This window comes from Salvelinus alpinus, chromosome 5, assembly GCF_045679555.1.
Source record: "Salvelinus alpinus chromosome 5, SLU_Salpinus.1, whole genome shotgun sequence".
NCBI classification, from domain to species: domain Eukaryota; kingdom Metazoa; phylum Chordata; class Actinopteri; order Salmoniformes; family Salmonidae; genus Salvelinus; species Salvelinus alpinus.
The window spans coordinates 20103286-20124176 of NC_092090.1; the positions used below are offsets into that span (position 1 = coordinate 20103286).

The 20891-nt window shown below is 43.8% G+C and overlaps 1 protein-coding gene across 1 annotated transcript in view; it reads right to left on the minus strand.

Annotated features, from left to right (window-relative positions):
• Positions 1–1415: 1415 nt before the first annotated feature.
• The window catches only part of LOC139575668 (alpha/beta hydrolase domain-containing protein 17C), a 35523-nt gene continuing 16047 nt past the window's right edge, over positions 1416–20891 (minus strand). The window contains exons 2-3 of the mRNA XM_071400861.1: positions 13035–13214; positions 1416–2553 (exon numbers count right to left, since the gene is read on the minus strand). Of these exons, the coding sequence (XP_071256962.1) occupies positions 2334–2553; positions 13035–13214 (400 nt within the window). The 3' untranslated portion in view covers positions 1416–2333. The remainder of the gene's footprint in view (positions 2554–13034; positions 13215–20891) is intronic.

The window sequence follows — 20891 nt, forward strand, 5'->3', positions numbered from 1 at the left end:
AATAACATTGTAAAAATGTCAGTATCAAAACAATAAATGGGACTAAAGCAGTTTTTCGTTCTTTAAAAAGACAAGCAGAAAAAACTAGATGTTAAGTTAAAGGGCTCGTTGTGTCAAAACATAGGCCCCTTAGTAAGTTATGACGAGAAAACACTAGAATCTTTTATTCATCACACGAAAACCCAACCACGACCGCAAAATACAGCCATCACCTCACAGCAATACACTGTTCAGTCAAAACGTTAATCACAAGTTGCTATGCACATATCCTTCAATTTTACCTCCTTCGAAAAGGACACTCCGTGAGCAGTGTAGTGTTTCTCTCTTCTTTTTTACAGCTGAGAACATTTGCAGAATACTTCCAACCCAGTGATTCCTCTGGCTTCTTCACTCGCTACACTCAAAATGTCCTTTATGAAAAGTTGTTTGCATGCAGTGTTTCTTCCAAAACGTAGTCTTGGTGACACTTGCAGAGTTGTTTGGAGTGAAACGAGATGGGGAGCAGGGAAAGGGTCTGTTGGGGGGAATCCCCCTTACCCCCAAAGGGATACAGCCAGAATCTGCAAATGGTGGTGAGATGGCTCAAAAATCTCTCATCTACATGTGAAGACTCATTGAGATTGCATTAGGTGAAGTACCTTTTTGATCAGTATTACCCCAAAACATATTTTCACAGTGATTGAGAAGATTCCTCCAAACGAACCGATAGCAGCAGTCAGTCCCCCTGCAGACCATGAGACTCCCCAACTCAAGTCGACAGGAATGTTAGGGTGAAATGTCCACAGACTTAAGGCTTTATTTGTAGTGTTGAAAGGAAAGCAACCCAAAGCATTTACATTAAACTCAATCTTAATTCTGAACAGACGAACAAAAATGGCTTCACGGAAAACTTCTGAAGAAAAACATGTACACTGGTGCCGAATCCCAAACCAACTCCTACGCCCAAGACATACCTCTAGATCTGAAATGGATAGGTCTTAGCAATATGGTCAAAAATCCTCCAAACAGCAAGGCAGAAAAACATGAATACTGCTTAAATCTGCTCCTTTCAGATCTACACGGGTGTCTAGAGACAGTACTGGCTAGGGGTAGATCAGGTGTGTCTAGAGACAGTACTGGCTAGGGGTAGATCAGGTGTGTCTAGAGACAGTACTGGCTAGGGGTAGATCAGGTGTGTCTAGAGACAGTACTGGCTAGGGGTAGATCAGGTGTGTCTAGAGACAGTACTGGCTAGGGGTAGATCAGGTGTGTCTAGAGACAGTACTGGCTAGGGGTAGATCAGGTGTGTCTAGAGACAGTACTGGCTAGGGGTTGATTTGGGATTCCGCATAGGGGTGTTCAAATCCAGGCCGCGAGGTCAGGGGTTGATTCAGTCCTGGGACACAGGTTCAATTACAGTACATTGTAGGTGTGTTTTTATTTGATACATGGTCACGTGTCATCATTAGGGTCAGGTGGTGTCCGTCACTGGAAAACCCCAGTTGAGGAAAAACACCTGGCCCTACTTACCACATGACCTCCAGTTAACAAGAGCACTGTTACAGATCTGAGACACCCAGGGGTGAGCTGGGTAATGACGTTTTTCAACCACACTTATCTCTCACACGGTCACACACTGGCCTTGAAAACAAGATGGGAATGAGTTTCTCTGTGTAGTGAAACACATGGAATGTCAATAGGATAACAGAAAACCTACATCAGAACATACAGTATGATTACCTGAAAATATCTGCACCATAAAAGTGCTTTCGTTTGAATTGACCCTGAATAAAATTAAAAAAAAGACAAAACAATTTAACAAACACAAACAAGCAAGAACATTAATCATGTATCTGAGGTGCAAAACAGATTGTTCTTCATCAGGTAGAAAAGAATACAAAGTCAATCAATCATGAGCATAAAAGAGAGAAACAGATGAAATAGAGAACAAGATCGCAGAGGGAATTTATCACATCCCCACCGACAGAGAGAGAGACAGAGCGAGAGAGAAGGAGAATCAAATCGAGATCCAGATTGAAGAGCAAGTGCAAATAGTGAGCGGGCCCTAGCTCCTTGGCAAAGAGACCTGGGACCTGTCCACATATGAGCGCCGGGGATGCCTTGGCCTGGCTCAGCTCAGCCTGACCTGGTTAAGCCCTGGGGGAAGCATCTCAACACTTCCTCCTCTCCAACATCTGCACCGATAAACAATACAAACCAACATGGTGGATTTCAGGTATCAAATGTCCACCAATCCACTTCTCTCTGCACAGATCAAGGAAAGAAAAAATGAGGCCATTTTAGACTTGATACGCAGCCCCCCTCCAGGTTTTAGTGGAGGAGGCCAAAGGAGATCAGGATGTGGGCAGCTCGATGGAGATGAACTGCTTGAGTCGCTCCAAGTACTGGGCGTAGAGCTCGATGTCGTTGTGCCCGGCGCCCTCCACCCACAGGGGCTCCACAGCACGCGGGCAGCGCTCGTACATTGCCAGGCCGTGCGAGAAGTCGATCACCTCATCCTCCGTGCCGTGGATCACCAGCACTGGCGACGCCACCTTGGACACCTTGTCGATGCTGGGGAGAGAGAAGGGGTTACATTTTATCAATGCTTTAACAAAGCGAGAGCAGCAGAGCGTGCGCAACATAGCGAGAAAAGGGAGAGAAAGAGAGAAAAGGGAGAGAAAGAGAGAAAAGGGAGAGAAAGAGAGAAAAGGGAGAGAGAGAGAGAAAAGGGAGAGAGAGAGAGAAAAGGGAGAGAAAGAGAAAAAAGGGTGAGAGTGGGGAAGACAAACACATTAAGACAAATGGACCTCCTTGGGTGCATTAGTATGTATCCATCTGTCTTGTAGCGGTGCAGTAACAGCAGGGGTGGAGAGACTGACTCCACACAGCACGCTCCCAAACCATTAACTACACATCATACAGAGGGTGTGTGCCCACCTTATGTGAACTACATATGATATATATACACATATGATATATATATTAAAATAACATCAAATTGATCAGAAATACAGTGTAGACATTGTTAATGTTGTAAATGACTATTGTAGCTGGAAACGGCAGAATTATTATGGAATATCTACATCGGCGTACAGAGGCCCATTATCCGCAACCATCACTCCTGTGTTCCAATGGCACGTTGTGATAGCTAATCCAAGTTAATAATTTTAAAAGGCTAATTGATCATTAGAAAACCCTTTTGCAATTATGTTAGCACAGCTGAAAACTGTAGTTCTGATTAAAGAAGCAATAAAACTGGACTTTAGACTAGTTGAGAATCTGGAGCATCAGCATTTGTGGGTTCGATTACAGGCTGAAAACGGCCAGAAACAAAGAACTTTTCTAAAACGCGTCAGTCTATTGGTGTTCAGAGAAATGACGGCTATTCCATGCGAGAAATTTCCAAGAAACTGAACATCTCGTACAACGCTGTGTACTACTCCCTTCACAGAAGGGTTCGGGCTAGGCCCCTTAGTTCCAGTGACGGGAAATCTTAACACTACAGCATACAATGACATTCTAGACAATTCTGTGCTTCCAACTTTGTGGCAACAGTTTGGGGGAAGGCCCTCCCTGTTTCAGCATGACTGCGAGCCAAGCCTAATCGGCCAACATCAGAACCTGACCTCACTAATGCTCATGTCTGAATGGAAGCAAGTCCCCGCAGCAATGTTCCAATATCTAGTGAACAGCCTTCCCAGAAGAGTGGTGTTATAGCAGAAAAGGGGGGACCAAACTCCATATTAATGCCGATGATTTTAGAATGAGATGTTTGACAAGCAGCTGTCCACATACTTTTTGGTATTAATGTACGTATGCATGTACACACACACACACACACACACACACACACACACCACACACACACACACACACACACACACACACACACACACACACACACACACACACACACACACACACACACAATATACACTGCTCAAAAAAATAAAGGGAACACTAATATAACACATTCTAGATCTGAATGAATGAAATATTCTTATTAAATACCTTTTCATTTACATAGTTGAATGTGCTGACAACAAAATCACACAAAAATTAATGGAAATCAAATGTATCAACCCATGGAGGTCTGGATTTGGAGTCACACTTAAAATTAAAGTGGAAAACCACACTACAGGCTGATCCAACTTTGATGTAATGTCCTTAAAACAAGTCAAAATGAGGCTCAGTAGAGTGTGTGGCCTCCACGTGCCTGTATGACCTCCCTACAACGCCTGGGCATGCTCCTGATGAGGTGGCGGATGGTCTCCTGAGGGATCTCCTCCCAGACCTGGACTAAAGCATCCGCCAACTCCTGGACAGTCTGTGGTGCAACGTGGCGTTGGTGGATGGAGCGAGACATGATGTCCCAGATGTGCTCAATTGGATTCAGGTCTGGGGAACGGGCGGGCCAGTCCATAGCATCAATGCCTTCCTCTTGCAGGAACTGCTGACACACTCCAGCCACATGAGGTCTAGCATTGTCTTGCATTAGGAGGAACCCAGGGCCAACCGCACCAGCATATGGTCTCACAAGGGGTCTGAGGATCTCATCTCGGTACCTAATGGCAGTCAGGCTACCTCTGGCGAGCACATGGAGGGCTGTGCGGCCCCCCAAAGAAATGCCACCCCACACCATGACTGACCCACCGCCAAACCGGTCATGCTGGAGGATGTTGCAGGCAGCAGAACGTTCTCCACGGGGTCTCCAGACTCTGTCACGTCTGTCACATGTGCTCAGTGTGAACCTGCTTTCATCTGTGAAGAGCACAGGGCGCCAGTGGCGAATTTGCCAATCTTGGTGTTCTCTGGCAAATGCCAAACGTCCTGCACGGTGTTGGGCTGTAAGCACAACCCCCACCTGTGGACGTCGGGCCCTCATACCACCCTCATGGAGTCTGTTTCTGACCGTTTGAGCAGACACATGCACATTTGTGGCCTGCTGGAGGTCATTTTGCAGGGCTCTGGCAGTGCTCCTCCTGCTCAAAGGCGGAGGTAGCGGTCCTGCTGCTGGGTTGTTGCCCTCCTACGGCCTCCTCCACGTCTCCTGATGTACTGGCCTGTCTCCTGGTAGCGCCTCCATGCTCTGGACACTACGCTGACAGACACAGCAAACCTTCTTGCCACAGCTCGCATTGATGTGCCATCCTGGATGAGCTGCACTACCTGAGCCACTTGTGTGGGTTGTAGACTCCGTCTCATGCTACCACTAGAGTGAAAGCACCGCCAGCATTCAAAAGTGACCAAAACATCCGCCAGGAAGCATAGGAACTGAGAAGTGGTCTGCGGTCACCACCTGCAGAACCACTCCTTTATTGGGGGTGTCTTGCTAATTGCCTATAATTTCCACCTGTTGTCTATTCCATTTGCACAACAGCATGTGACATTTATTGTCAATCAGTGTTGCTTCCTAAGTGGACAGTTTGATTTCACAGAAGTGTGATTGACTTGGAGTTACATTGTGTTGTTTAAGTGTTCCCTTTATTTTTTTGAGCAGTGTAGTAACATTGCGGACAATGCCCTTTTAGTGTAAGAGCTGGAGTTCTAACCTGACTGGTGACATCACCAGGTGATAAATTAGTTTAAATATCAATAAGAAAGAGACTTCCAAACCTCTTTCCCCAATTACAGGTAGTTTTCAGTTTTCCCCTCCCTTAAACACACTGACTGTGCTAGCAGAATTCTTGCTTCAGAAATTGTTCATTGCTATGCTATTATTGACCATTTGAATTGAAAACAATCACAGCAAGGTACTTAATTGTTACCCAGAAATGATGTGATGTCTGCATTGTAGCTTTAAAGCAGGATCATCACATTCCAGGTGGAATAAGACTATAATCTCAAAGGGTTCAGAGACTAACAACAAAGGCACACTCACAGTCATGCATATATTGGCATTTATGTGGCCCTTTAAGGGGGTAGAGGACCTAAACCATGCCAGGATAATGCAGCCCACACCATACAGTGGCTTGTGAAAGTTTTCACCCGACTTTGGATTTTCAGGAGTTTGTATCATTTGATTTACACAACATGCCTACCATTTTGAAGATGCGAAATATTTTATATTGTGAAACAAGAAATAAGACAAAAAAAATGAAAACTTGAGCATGCATAACTATTCACCCCCCCCAAAGTCAATACTTTGTAGAGCCACCTTTTGCAGTAATTACAGCTGCAAGTCTTTTGGGGTATGTCTCTATAAGCTTGGCACAACTAGCCACTGGGATTTTTGCCCATTATTCAAGGCAAAACTGCTCCAGCTCCTTCAAGTTGGATGGGTTCCGCAATCTTTAAGTCATACCACAGATTCTCAATTGGATTGAGGTCTGGGCTTTGACTAGGCCTTTCCAAGACATTGAAATGTTTCCGCTTAAACCACTCAAGTGTTGCTTTAGCAGTATGCTTAGGGTCATTGTCCTGCTGGAAGGTGAACCTCTGTCCCAGTTTCAAATCTCTGGAAGACTGAAACGGGTTTCCCGTCAAGAATTTTACTGTATTTAGCGCCATCCATCATTCCTTCAATTCTGACCAATTTCCCAGTCCCTGCCGATGAAAAACATGGTGTTCTCGGGGATGGTGTTCTCGGGGTGATGAGAGGTGATTGGTTTGTGCCAGACATAGCTTTTTCCTTGATGGCCAAAAAGCTAAATCTTTGTCTCATCTGACCAGAGTGCCTTCTTCCATATGTTTGGGGAGTCTCCCACACGCTATTTGGCAAACACCAAAAGTGTTTGCTTATTTTTTTCTTTAAGCAATGGATTTTTTCTGGCCACTCTTCCGTAAAGTCCAGCTCTGTGGAGTATACGGCTTAAAGTGGTCCTATGGACAGATACGCCAGTCTCCGCTGTGGAACTCTGCAGCTCCTTCAGGGTTATCTTTGGTCTCTTTGTTGCCTCTTTGATTAATGCCCTCCTTGCCTGGTCTGTGAGTTCTGGTGGGTGGCCCTCTCTTGGCAGGTTTGTTGTGGTGCCATATTCTTTCTATTTTTTAATAATGGATTTAAATGGTGCTCCGTGGGATGTTCAAAGTTTAGGATATTTTTTTATAACCCAACCCTGAACTTTGTCCCTGACCTGTTTGGAGAGCTCCTTGGTCTTCATGGTGCCACTTGCTTGGTGGTGCCCATTGCTTAGTGGTGTTGCAGACTCAGGGGCCTTTCAGAACAGGTGTATATATACACTGAGATCATGTGACACTTAGATTGCACACAGGTGGACTTTATTTAATTAATTATGCCAGTTATGAAGGTAATTGCTTGCAACAGGGGGCTTCATAGAAAAGGGGGTGAATACATATGCACGCACCACTTTTCTAGTTTTTATTTTGTATAATTTTTTGAAACATGTTATTTTTTTCATTTCACTACACCAATTTGGATGATTTTGTGTATGTCCATGACATGAAATCCAAATAGAAATCAATTTAAATTACAGTGTAGAAAAGGCCCATGGAGTTGGTAGAATAATCTTTTAATTCATGGCCACTTGCTCAGCTGGGCCAGGGGTGCTTTAATTAGGTCAGGTGGAAATATCCGACAGATCTCAACTCCATAATAGGAGGAAATCGCCATCGCCCGATCACGCCATTTTCTCTTCCTTAAGAGCATAAATGACTCAAGGATGATTCCTATTGACTTCTTAATGAACTGGATTGTTGAATTTCCTAATTATGTTAATAATGAATTATTGTTATGACTTGATCTTTGTGATTATGAATTTGATTGAATACATGTTATGAATTTGATTGGATACATGTTATTCTGTTTCCTTTGTTATGCAGCACAGACTACTCAGTAAGTATACCACTTTATGGTTAAAGGAATTCCTGCCTCAGTCTCATCCATTCCTGTCACCTGACCCGTGATCACCTGTTCACCTTCACTGTCAGTCATCCTACTTGTCCAGCTACCCACACAGATTCCACTAATCTTTCATACAGGTTGTAATGCAACAAAATAGGAAAAATGCCAAGGGGGATGAATACTTTTGCAAGGCACTGTAACAGAGACCCTCTAAGAGGATGAGAGGTCCTAAACCATGCCAGGATAATGCACTCCACACCATAACAGAGACCACAGAACCCTCATTTACTCAAGTGTTTCCATTTTGGCAGTTACCATTTTGGCAGTTACCTGTAGGCCTCTATAGCAGTCCTCTACAGCAGTACCAGCTTAGGAGAGCCACTTGCAGATTCAACTTCAGCCCGCTCTCCACCCCCCCCTTCTGCTTGCTCTCCACCCCCCCTCCTCTTCTGCCCACTGTCTCACAGATCTCATGGCTGATAACAGTTTGATGCCATTGTTCCACAGGTGTCAGGGCTGAGGGTTGATAACAGTTTGATGCTATCTGTTCCTCCCACCTGCACCAAATGTACAGTATTTCTCATCCTAATAGCTTGTTCTCCATCTGATAACCAATACTTATTTTCTAGTTGTCCGACCCTTTACAATAAAGCAGCACATTACAGGAAGTAGCTGCTCATGGAATATGACTAGGGGACACATAATACAAACCCTATGGATAATACAGGCATTTGATAGAGGCCAGCCAGAGACCGAGACCTGGGAGTCCTATTTTTCACTAGGTCTGTGAGCCCAGCCGCCATCCTTTCATAGCTAGCTAGCATGGCAAGTTACTACCTACCTACGTACCTACCGCTGCACCTTAACATTCCCTCATTCGCCGATGTTCTCCACCTTAACAGCACTATCAACAAGAGGCAACAACTACATGGACGGAACAGTGACTCACACCTCACGAGAGGATTTGTTGTAAAGAAAACCAATGCACTCGGAGACTTTCAACCAGCGGTTTTCAGTTGCGGCTGAACAGTTTGTTTGTGTGTTTAACTCTGCCTGTAAACACGCTGGATGATTCAGAATCCATTGAAGAGCTTGAACGATTCATTTACGAAAGATACTTACGAACTCAAAGAAACATGTCGCTGGTTTCGGAGGATTCAAGCATTGTTAAGGACAACCAACAAAACAAACTAAAACCAGGTTGGCCAATAGGTATCAACGATGGAACCAAACCATCCCCTGTGGCGAGTGGGGAGAGGTTTACTGATATGGATGTTGACTTGTTAAAATCCATCAATGAAAGGCTTGCCAAACTTGATATCTTGGATATATTACGAGAGAACATAAATGCATTATGTGCCAGTCTAGAATTCAGCCAACGTCAGATTGATGATCTAAGGAAAGAGAACACGGCGCTGAAAGGTACTGTAGACTCTATTCATAGCAAGGTGGAGGTGGTGCAAAGGGAGAACCAAGAACTTAAAGAAACCTTGCTTGATGTACAGTGTCGATCAATGCGGAACAATCTAATATTCTCAGAGATACCGGAGAATGACAACAGCAGAGGCTGTGAGGACACAGTCCGACACTTTGTCAACTCAACTAAAACTGCCCACTGATGTTGTGCGTAATGCCACATTCTCCAGAGTCCATAGAATAGGTAAGGTCTCTGGAAATAGGCCACGGGCTATTATTGCATGTTTTGACAAATTTAAGCAAAAGGAAATGACAAAGAACATGGGGAGAGAACTCAAAAACACTGATTTTGGAATGAATGATCACTTCCCTACTGAGATCAATGAAAGGAGAAAAAAAACTATATCCCATCATGAAGGAAAAGCGTTGCCTGAATCAACGAGTCTCCATGGTGATGGATAAACTTTATATCAACGGGCAATTGTATCAGGACTCTGGAGTAACTCCCTGGCTATTTTAATTTAATGTTCAAATGTGAGTTTGTGTGTTGTAGTGTATCATGACAACTTCAACTATAACCAATACATGCTCTATTGATCTCCACTTGATAAGGAAAGAGCTGCATATAGCTCAGGTTAATGTATGTAGCCTTCCTAACAAAATACATGAGGTTTTTAACTTGGTCAACATAAATAATATTCATATTTTGGCTTTGACCGAAACGCATTTAGATGCATCTGTAAATGATGGGCAAATTAACATTCAAGGATATAGTCTACTGAGAAGGGACAGGAATAGGAATGGTGGGGTTGTAGCACTGTATATTCAGAATCATATACCTTTTAAGAGGAGGGATGACCTTAATATATGTCAAATAGAGGCACTATGGGCTCAGGTACATCTGCCTCACCAGGCACCCATATTGGTAGGATGTGTGTATAGACCTCCTAGCTCTAAGGTGTCCTATTTGGATGACTTATGTACTGGGTTTGACCAGGCCACAGATAGCAACAGAGATGTATTTATCTTGGGTGATTTTAATATAAATTGGAAGGAGCACAATAATTCGAATAGAACAAAATTGATGAGATATGCCAAGAACTGTGGTTTGAAACAAATGGTTAATGATACTACTAGATCTTCAATTAAGTTGGGTCACCGTTCAGACACATGCATTGATCTGATTTTCTGTAATATACCATTGCAATGCTTAAAAGCCAGATCAATGCCAGTGGGCTGGACAGACCATAATATTGTGACCATAACCATGAACACCAAGGTTCCAAAGAAACCCCCTAGGATTATGGTCAAAATACATTTTAAAACATTTAATCATGAGCTATTTCTAAATGATTTGGCTGCTGTACCCTGGGAGCTGATTTATCTAGAGGATGATTTAAATCACGCTACAGAATGTTTTATTGATTTGCTCACTGAGGTAATGGACCATCATGCCCCTATAAGAAAGAGTATAGTTGGTGCCCGTCCATCTCCATGGATTGATGATGAACTGGGTGAGGCTTTTTCTCAAAGAAATATGGCAAAAGTCTTAGCAGCCAAGTCAAAATTAGAAATTGATGAACAGAATTATAGAACACTACGTAATTATGCAGTTAAATTGAATCGAAAGAAAAGTTATTTTACAACAATGCTTATATTGATTGTAAAAAATGATTCTAAAAAGGTATGGAACACAGTTAAGGGCTTACTTGGTACATCCATCTCATCATGCTCATCTATTGTGGAGGTTGACGGGAGAATAATAACAAAACCAGTTGATATTGCCAATCATTTTGCAGATTTTTTTACAAAGAAAATAAAATTACTGAGCAACAATGTAAACATACATTCTTCCAAACAAGCTATTGTCCAAAGGATTGATGATCATATTATGAGCAACAAGATCTGCTCTTTTAGTCTGCAAATGGTGTCAGTGGAGGAGGTGTTAAACCTATTGAAGTCATTACCTGATGGTAAATCTACAGGTTATGATCTTATGGACAATTGTTTTGTTTCGCTGTGCTGCTCCCCAGATTGCAGTTCCACTGAGATACATATTTAATTGGTCACTGGAAAAGGGGATGTTTGCAAATGTATGGAAGCATGCGAAACTGTGTCCTATTCCGAAAGACTGCAAAGAACCCATTACTCCTGCCAATAGTCGACCAATTAGTCTACCCCCTACAGTCAGTAAGATATTGGAGGGTATTGTGAGTAGACAAATGTGGGACTACATGGAAAAGAATGATCTGATTTCAGCCAATCAGCATGCTTATCACAAAAACAATTCCATTGGTTGACATGACTGACCAGTGGCTCAATGCTATGGATAATGGCAAGTTTGTGGGTGTACTATTTTTACATTTCAGTGCAGCATTTGATTTAGTGGATCATGAAATAATTTTTACAAAATGAATGCATTATGGTTTTAAGGAGGTAGCATTGAATTGGGTACAGTCATATCTAACTGACAAGAAACAGTCCACCTATATCAATGGTTCATTTTCTTCCCCTCATGTGTTAAACTGTGGAATACCGCAGGGCAGCTGCCTTGGGCCACTTCTTTATTTAATATATACCAACGACCTTCCTTATGCCTTAGCTGAAACTCAAGCTACTATATTTGCAGATGATACTACAATTTATGCAGCAAGACAATCGGTTCAACAGGCTTTACAAGGAGATTTGGAGAATATTAGGGAGTGGGTTTGCCAAAACAAACTTGTTTTAAACACCAAGAAAACCATAGTTATGTTAGTCTGTTCCACTAGGAAAAGGCCAAAACAGCCTGGGATACAATTAAGTATGGGAGGAGTACAAATTGAAGAAGTGGCAGAAACCAAACTATTGGGAGTGCAGCTAGACAACTGCTTATCATGGTCGTCTCAAATAACTCATCTATGTAAAAAAAAGTATTAAAACAGCATGCATAATCAGAAGGTTAGCTAAATATTTACCAGGAAAAATTCTTCAGCAAATATCACAAGCATTAATTGAGAGTCAGGTGAACTACTGTTCTGTGGTCTGGGGAAATGCATCATCAAGTGAAGTTAGGAGGCTGCAGAATGCACAGAACAAAGCAGCAAGGATTGTTTTAAGGTGGAGATATGGTTCTTCTGTTAAAGTCATGTGCAGTGTTCTTGGTTGGTCATCAATCGACAAGATAATTGGAAAAAACATGCTTATTTTATTTCATAATATACATAATTTAAAACGGCCAAGTTCTATTCACAACGGTATTCAGTTGGTAAGAGACAGACATTCCGTAAATACTAGGAATAGATTGTCTACCATCTATGTGTTATCCAGACAGAAAAGAGAAATAGGCAAAATAACATTTCGATTTAGAGCAATAAAGAAATGGAATAAATTAACTGAGCAAACTAGAAACCTTTCAATATATACATTTAAACATTATTTTAAAACAATTTAAATATAATACATAGAAATGTTGTGGGACTATAGTAGATGAAGAATCAATATTCTTTAGATTGAGTATTTATTGGGTCATTATGTATGTTTGTAATAGTGTGTTATATGTGAAAATGTGTTCATATTATAAATTGTATTTTAATGTATAAGGACTCTTGGAAGATTAGTCCAAATGAGGACTAAAAGAGATCCAAATCAAATCAAATCAGCACCCTGCAGGAGAGATAACACTACCTACCCAAAATCCAAATCAGGGCTGTGGCACATGGCTGTATTTCAACTGTCAGTCAGTCAAAGACAACAGGCCAGGAAACACATCCAACATCCCATCCCTCTGTCCCTAGACTCCATCTACTTCCACCGACCCACTACCACCCCATCTCACCCCATAATAACCCACCTGGGGAAGGCGTCGAAGCAGTAGGTCTTGCGCGTGTCAGGGAAGGCCACTCGCAGGCCGGACATTAGAGGTGAGTGCAGGATGACGGCGGCACACTCGTAGCGCGCTGCCAGATCCACCGTGGGTACCGTGCCGATGCTCTGGCCATACAGGATGATGTTCTCTGGGGCCACTCCATACCTGGAGAGAGGGGTTAGGCGAGAGATTAGGAGAGAGGGGTTAGAAGAGAGAAGATGGGGGGATAGACAGACCGAGTTGTGGACAAGGAGATGAAGGAAAGGGGGTGATGAAAAAAGGAAAGAAACAAAATAAGGTTAATATATCAGACCCAGACTACTACCATCATCATCCTCCTAGGAGATATCTGACCCAGACTACCACCGTAATCCTCCTCATAGGAGATATCTGACCCAGACTACCACCGTAATCCTCCTCATAGGAGATATCTGACCCAGACTACCACCGTCATCCTCGTCCTAGGAGATATCTGACCCAGACTACCACCGTCATCCTCCTCCTAGGAGATATCTGACCCAGACTACCACCGTCATCCTCCTCCTAGGAGATATCTGACCCAGACTACCACCGTCATCATCCTCCTAGGAGATATCTGACCCAGACTACCACCGTAATCCTCCACGTAGGAGATATCTGACCCAGACTACCACCGTCATCCTCGTCCTAGGAGATATCTGACCCAGACTACCACCGTCATCCTCCTCCTAGGAGATATCTGACCCAGACTACTACCGTCATCATCCTCCTAGGAGATATCTGACCCAGACTACTACCACCATCATCCTCCTAGGAGATATCTGACCCAGACTACTACAGTCATCCTCCTCCTAGGAGATATCTGACCCAGACTACTACCGTCATCCTCCTCCTAGGAGATATCTGACCCAGACTACTACCGTCATCCTCCTCCTAGGAGATATCTGACCCAGACTACTACCGTCGTCCTCCTCCTAGGAGATATCTGACCCAGACTACCACCGTCGTCATCCTCCTAGGAGATATCTGACCCAGACTACCACCGTCATCCTCCTCCTAGGAGATATCTGACCCAGACTACCACCATCATCATCCTCCTAGGAGATATCTGACCCAGACTACCACCGTCGTCATCCTCCTCCTAGGAGATATCTGACCCAGACTACCGTCGTCATCCTCCTCCTAGGAGATATCTGACCCAGACTACCGTCGTCATCCTCCTCCTAGGAGATATCTAACCCAACATGACATCACTGTACAACAAGGAGACGATACCTCCTCCTATCTAACATCACTGTACAACAAGGAGACGATACCTCCTATCTAACATCACAGTACAACAAGGAGACGATACCTCCTCCTATCTAACATCACAGTACAACAAGGAGACGATACCTCCTATCTAACATCACAGTACAACAAGGAGACGATACCTCCTATCTAACATCACAGTACAACAAGGAGACGATACCTCCCCCATCTAACATCACTGTACAACAAGGAGACGATACCTCCTCCTATCTAACATCACTGTACAACAAGGAGACGATACCTCCTCCTATCTAACATCACAGTACAACAAGGAGACGATACCTCCTCCTATCTAACATCACAGTACAACAAGGAGACGATACCTCCTATCTAACATCACTGTACAACAAGGAGACGATACCTCCTCCTATCTAACATCACTGTACAACAAGTAGACGATACCTCCTATCTAACATCACTGTACAACAAGGAGACGATACCTCCTCCTATCTAACATCACTGTACAACAAGGAGACGATACCTCCTCCTATCTAACATCACTGTACAACAAGGAGACGATACCTCCTCCTATCTAACATCACTGTACAACAAGGAGACGATACCTCCTCCTATCTAACATCACTGTACAACAAGGAGACGATATCTCCTCCTATCTAACATCACTGTACAACAAGTAGACGATACCTCCTCCTATCTAACATCACTGTACAACAAGGAGACAATACCTCCTCCTATCTAACATCACTGTACAACAAGGAGACAATATCTCCTCCTATCTAACATCACTGTACAACAAGGAGACAATATCTCCTCCTATCTAACATCACTGTACAACAAGTAGACGATACCTCCTATCTAACATCACTGTACAACACGCCATAACAAAAAGTTTATAATGTAATACGTAAACAATGCAATATAATAATACATGCTTTTTAGCAGAGGCTTTTAGCCCGACACGACTTAGTCATGCTGGCATACATTTTATGTATGGATGGTCCCAGGAATTGAACCCACTATCTTGCAGTAGCAAGCACCATGCTCTACCAATTGAGCTACAGAGGATGTCATGAAATAAGCTTCTAGAGACTGTAATTCCTATTTACCAAACACTGATATACTTAACCCTTATCAAATCCGACTGACAAACATCTACTCTTATCAGCACATCAGTTAGAGTTGAGATGAGTTTACACAGTGAAAGGAGAGCCGTGTAGTTAAATCCAGACGTGTGTACAGAGCTATACTTATATATACACTGTATGTAGCTAAGCTACGTTGCTATATAGCTTAGTCTCCAGGCATGTAGTGGGAGGCAGCAGGCCGAATAGGGGAGGATCATTTGTCACTTTAAAGCCTGGCTGCCAGTGCTGCGGCCGGGGCAGCTGTCTGCCTGGTACACTGACACACACACTTCAGGCATCAGTTCTGCCCTATAAAAACTCAAGCTAGAGCATTGAGATAAAAATAAGGGATGGATGGGTGGAGGACAGAGGTAGCGAGAGGACAGCCCTACATTTCATTCTCCCACTCCTCCTCCTCCTCCACTCTTGGCAGGCTTTCCCATGGCGAGAGCAAACCTCAGGGAACCCGATCTTCGGGGCGCTGTGTGTCAGGTATGCGGTGAAGTCTGCCGACAAAATGGAAACACATTTGATACGTGACCTAAAGGCTGGGCCTTACAAAGGTTTCGAAAGGCTAGTCCCCTTTGATGGCGAAAGTTGCCGAGGAGACAAAACAGCTGCGAACCCTGTGTGTGTGTGTGTGTGTGTGTGTGCGTACAAAGGCAGCCAAGGCAGAGAGGAAGGGAGTGCTGTACATCGTGTTCACTGCCCTCAACGTCACGTTCTGCTTTGTTGGGCCGTTTAGAATGAACTCTGAGAACTCCAAGAAAGTGTGGAATGCATGGGGGTGAATCAAAGGCTTACACAACTCTCCACAAGCTAAGATGTAACACGCCTTACAGTTAGGCATGGCTAAATATGTGGAAGGTGAGTAGGTGCATGTAAATTTACACATGAAATTACGCTGTACAATTAGGCCCAGCTAAGGAGGCGGAGGGTTGAAGGAGGTGTGCGATTGGGTGTGTGTGTGTGTGTGTGTGTTTGAGGATGTGCGCCACAGGGATTCCATTAGCCAGTAAATGCTGGCTTTTGGACCCAAAAAATAAATGAAAAGCCGATCAAGTCAGCCAAAATGTTGCCGGCCCAATGCCTAATGCTTTTTATCAACTGATGGAAATGCCAGGCAACGTGCTCTAACTTCAAAGGCAAATATACTGCATGGGTTAATGAATCCTCAGGCTGCTGGGAAATTCATGTGTGTTTCTATTTTCACTCACGCAAAAGATGTGAGGTTCCCATAAGGGACTGAGCCCGAGAGGGGATTCTTTCTCCAAAACAGAGTAAAGATGGCTTCCAGAGCGCGCTCTCTCGAAGACACAGTAACGAGGCCGATGGCTTCTAGATCGCTCCTTCTCGAAGACACAGTAACGAGGCCGATGGCTTCTAGATCGCTCCTTCTCGAAGACACAGTAACGAGGCTGATGCACATTAAAGCTACTCCAAGGAGTTGGACAGTTTGGACTTCCCAACAGCAGCGGCTCACTTTGAGCAGGCAAAGGTCCGCTGCAAACGCAAGTAAATTAGAGGCAAATTGTGTTATTCAGGCCTGGTCCTAGCAGTTCTGCTGCGGCCCTAGGCCAGATCAACATATGCCGGCCGTGTCATGTATAGTATAAAGATTTGGAATGGATTGCTATAGAGTAATGTGGATCATGAGTAATTGGTGCATTTCAGTTGAGCTTATTCAGTAGCACTTGGAAACTAAACATCGTTGCCATCTATTCACATCGGATAATTCCAATGTTGCAATCACTAGGCAGCCAACTGCCTACAGTAGGAAACTGAGCCGGTATCAATAAGATACCTATATTAGAGGACACGAGTCACGGACCCACGAAAGTTGAAATTACAATGTTTGTGTGTTTGAGAGAGGCAGCTAGAGAGAGCAAGAAGGTGAGTGAGGAAAATAGTGTAACCAAGAAATAAACAGAGGAGTGAACGACGTGTCCCTCACTTTTCAGCCATCAGGCATGAGCGCTTTAATAACAAGATCCCGAGCCAAATCTAACTGTTCCATCCAGGAGGAAAAGTTCATGGTTTTAGCCTTAGAGGCAAGCTGCAGTAGCTACAAAAACAATTGACTAAAGAATATATGGTAGAAATGCCTCAGGAGCTTAGTTCAACTGTCCTACCCCATCAGAACCCACAATAAGCTTTACTCCAATGGTTTGTAAACAAAGTAAATGTAAAAACTAAAAACTGTATAACCTCAAAACATGGTTAAACTATTATTTTAATATCATGGATGGTCAGTCCTTGCATCCATAGCGCCGTCTATGAATTTGAGTGGTTCCATTTCTCCAGCCCCGTCCCTCAGCTTTTTAGCAAACGCTTTGTTATCGTTTCAACTGCTGATTGACGCTTTAAGTTTGATGCAGGCATTTATTAACCAGGGATGTTTAAAGGATGAGACAAGTCCACTTCCCTTTTAATTTCCCCTGCTAAGGCATCACAGGCTGGACATCTCTGTTTGCAGACACGGCTGTTATTGTGGTCCCTAAGGCAGTGTTCTCCCAGTTCTGGAGAAAGCAACAAGGTGTACAGGATTTTTGTTCCAGCCCAGTATTAACATACCATATCAGACGCCATTCTAACACCAATGTAGTGAATATTCAAGCCTAGTTGAAGGAGGTATATTAGAACCGGGTTAGAAGAAAATAAAGAAAACCTGCAAACAAACCATGTGGGTCTCCAATATGAGGAATAATGACCCCTGACCTGAGTAAAGGTCAGGCATTGAGATAAACAGGTCAAAAAGTCAGAGACACACAGAGTTGTGATTTCAGATGTGGAATTTAAAAAGACATCCACTGCCAAAGTATGACTGGAAAAAGGGCCATTCGCTCGAGAGAGAAAAATGGACAGGAAATTGAATTGCGTTTAAACTGGACAAAAACAAGAACATTCTCTTATTCCATGCTAAATCAGGGAATTGATCATAACCCACCGCTTGGAGAAGAAGTGACATGTGGAGTGAGGGAAAATAAAGTGTTTAGTGAAAACACTTGTCCAAACACCAGAGGCACTAAATGGAAGGAAAGCTACAGAGAGAGAACTACTAGAGAGGAAAAGAGATATTCAAAAGAGTAGTCAAGCCCAGTGCGGATGCCATGTTTCCATAAACAAACATCCATTGGTGAGATTCAATGGGAAAAAATGGGGCTAGCTTGACATCCAGGCCAGCACTGAAATGTGCCCAATATATATAGGCTAGGTTTGCATTCCCCCGTACACGTCATATTTTTTACCATAAATGGTGAGAGAGAAAGAGAAAGAGTCAGGCTGAGAGAGAGAGAGCAGAGCAAGAATGAAAGCAGTTGTACTGGGAAACCTTGTCAAGTCAAGAAATTGCAAAGAAGTGCTCAGTGAAAAAGTCCTCTGAATCCTTATAACAGTAGACTAATCATCATAGCGTGCCAAATATACAGACTAGAAATCAACCTTCTTAACCCTGGAAGTCAAAAAGCCAGCAGCGAGTTGAACTCGAGTATTCACTAGAACCAGAAGAAGAGCGAGTTAACAGGCAGCAGAAATAATGAAAGCAAGCCCTAAGTGCCTTGGACATGAACTAAAATAGTGTTTTGTGTCGCGAGAGAAGTGTGTTAGCGAGATAGAGCGCCTTATATACAGTCGTCTCAGTTTTGCGAAACGTCTCATGGGAGCCAAAACAAACATTTCCAGATGTTTTCAGGCAGAAACTTCCCTCCGGTTGCCAGTCTTTACAGTTTACCCTGAAAATAGCCCAGCTCTGAGGTGAATTAAATCCTCAGACTGGACTTGAAACATCACGAAACCAAACTTGTTGTGGAAATACAACTGCAAATACCAGCTCACCCATACTAGTGAATTTCTTTGGTGTTTTCTATCACAATAAATCATGTTTAATTGGAAGAATAGTTTGTTAGAAGAAGTTGGAGTTGAGCACTGTTGTTTGAGGAGAGGATCTTATTGGTTGTTATTCAGACTCCAGGCATGCATCTCAAGTAGTTCTCTCGTTTTTCTCGTCTCCTTGCCTTCATTTGTACTCATGCCAATTCCAAGTAGACACTACCAACAATACTTTCAACCCTCAAATTGTCAGATGAAGGAGAAGACGAGGAGAGGAAGCCACTTTAAACCATGGTGCAGCCTACAGTATGTGCAAATGTGTTCAGAGAACATTTCCAAGGATGTAAGCTACGTGGAGAGGACAAAGGGGCAAGGGCCTCGGGTATTCGGCGGTACAGACAATTTAATTTGAACTTCTGATGACATTTAGCGAGACCTAGCCTTGGCATTCTACAAGCCCATTCGCCGTTCTCAATGCATTAATAATGATTGTGAGATTTTAGTTTTTTTATTTCCTACCATTTTGTCCTTTCCTGTATATTGGCTGTTTTTGTTTTCTTTGTGTTGTCGTAATTGAGTTTTTATTTGATTCTTTTACACTAGTTATTTTCTGTATCTGGGTTTTAGCCACATTTCAGCCTATTGCCCTGTGTTTCCATATAGCTACTCATCTTATGCACCAATTGTCATTCAATGTCCCCATGTCTTATTTAAGAAAAATAATAATATTACCATGTTATCACATAGGAATACATGCTGGGTTAAAGATGCTCATTAACAGCGTGTTAAACAGCATGAGTAGGTATTCTCTTTGGAGGACAGAGGAGGTTCAGAACTGGCCAGGTCATATGTCCATGGATGCCTGAGGCACTGGGATGGCCAGCCTGAGGAGAGGTGAGAGAAGAGGAGAGGTGTCCATCAGTGGGAGGCACAGGAGTGTGAGGTCTTTACGCATGTCATGATTCAAACGATTCACTGGAAAACAGACTGGCAGAGACCACCTAGACAGCTCTGACAACTGGTCACAGGCTGTGGAGAGTGCACAGAAATGAGGCACAAAGGCCCATCAACATCTAGGCTCAAACCACACGCAACTGGTCAACTCCACCACCGTGGGGCGGAAGGGTGCTGCGTTGAAACTGATACTCCACCCCCGTGGGGCTGAAGGGTGCTGCGTTGAAAATGATACTCCACCGCCGTGGGGCGGAAGGGTGCTGCGTTGAAACTGATACTCCACCACCGTGGGACGGAAGGGTGCTGCGTTGAAACTGATACTCCACCCCCGTGGGGCGGAAGGGTGCTGCGTTGAAACTGATACTCCACCCCGTGGGGCGGAAGGGTGCTGCGTTGAAACTGATACTCCACCCCCGTGGGGCGGAAGGGTGCTGCGTTGAAACTGATACTCCACCCCCGTGGGGCTGAAGGGTGCTGCGTTGAAACTGATACTCCACCCCCGTGGGGCGGAAGGGTGCTGCGTTGAAACTGATACTCCACCCCCGTGGGGCGGAAGGGTGCTGCGTTGAAACTGATACTCCACCCCCGTGGGGCGGAAGGGTGCTGCGTTGAAACTGATACTCCACCCCCGTGGGGCGGAAGGGTGCTGCGTTGAAACTGATACTCCACCCCCGTGGGGCTGAAG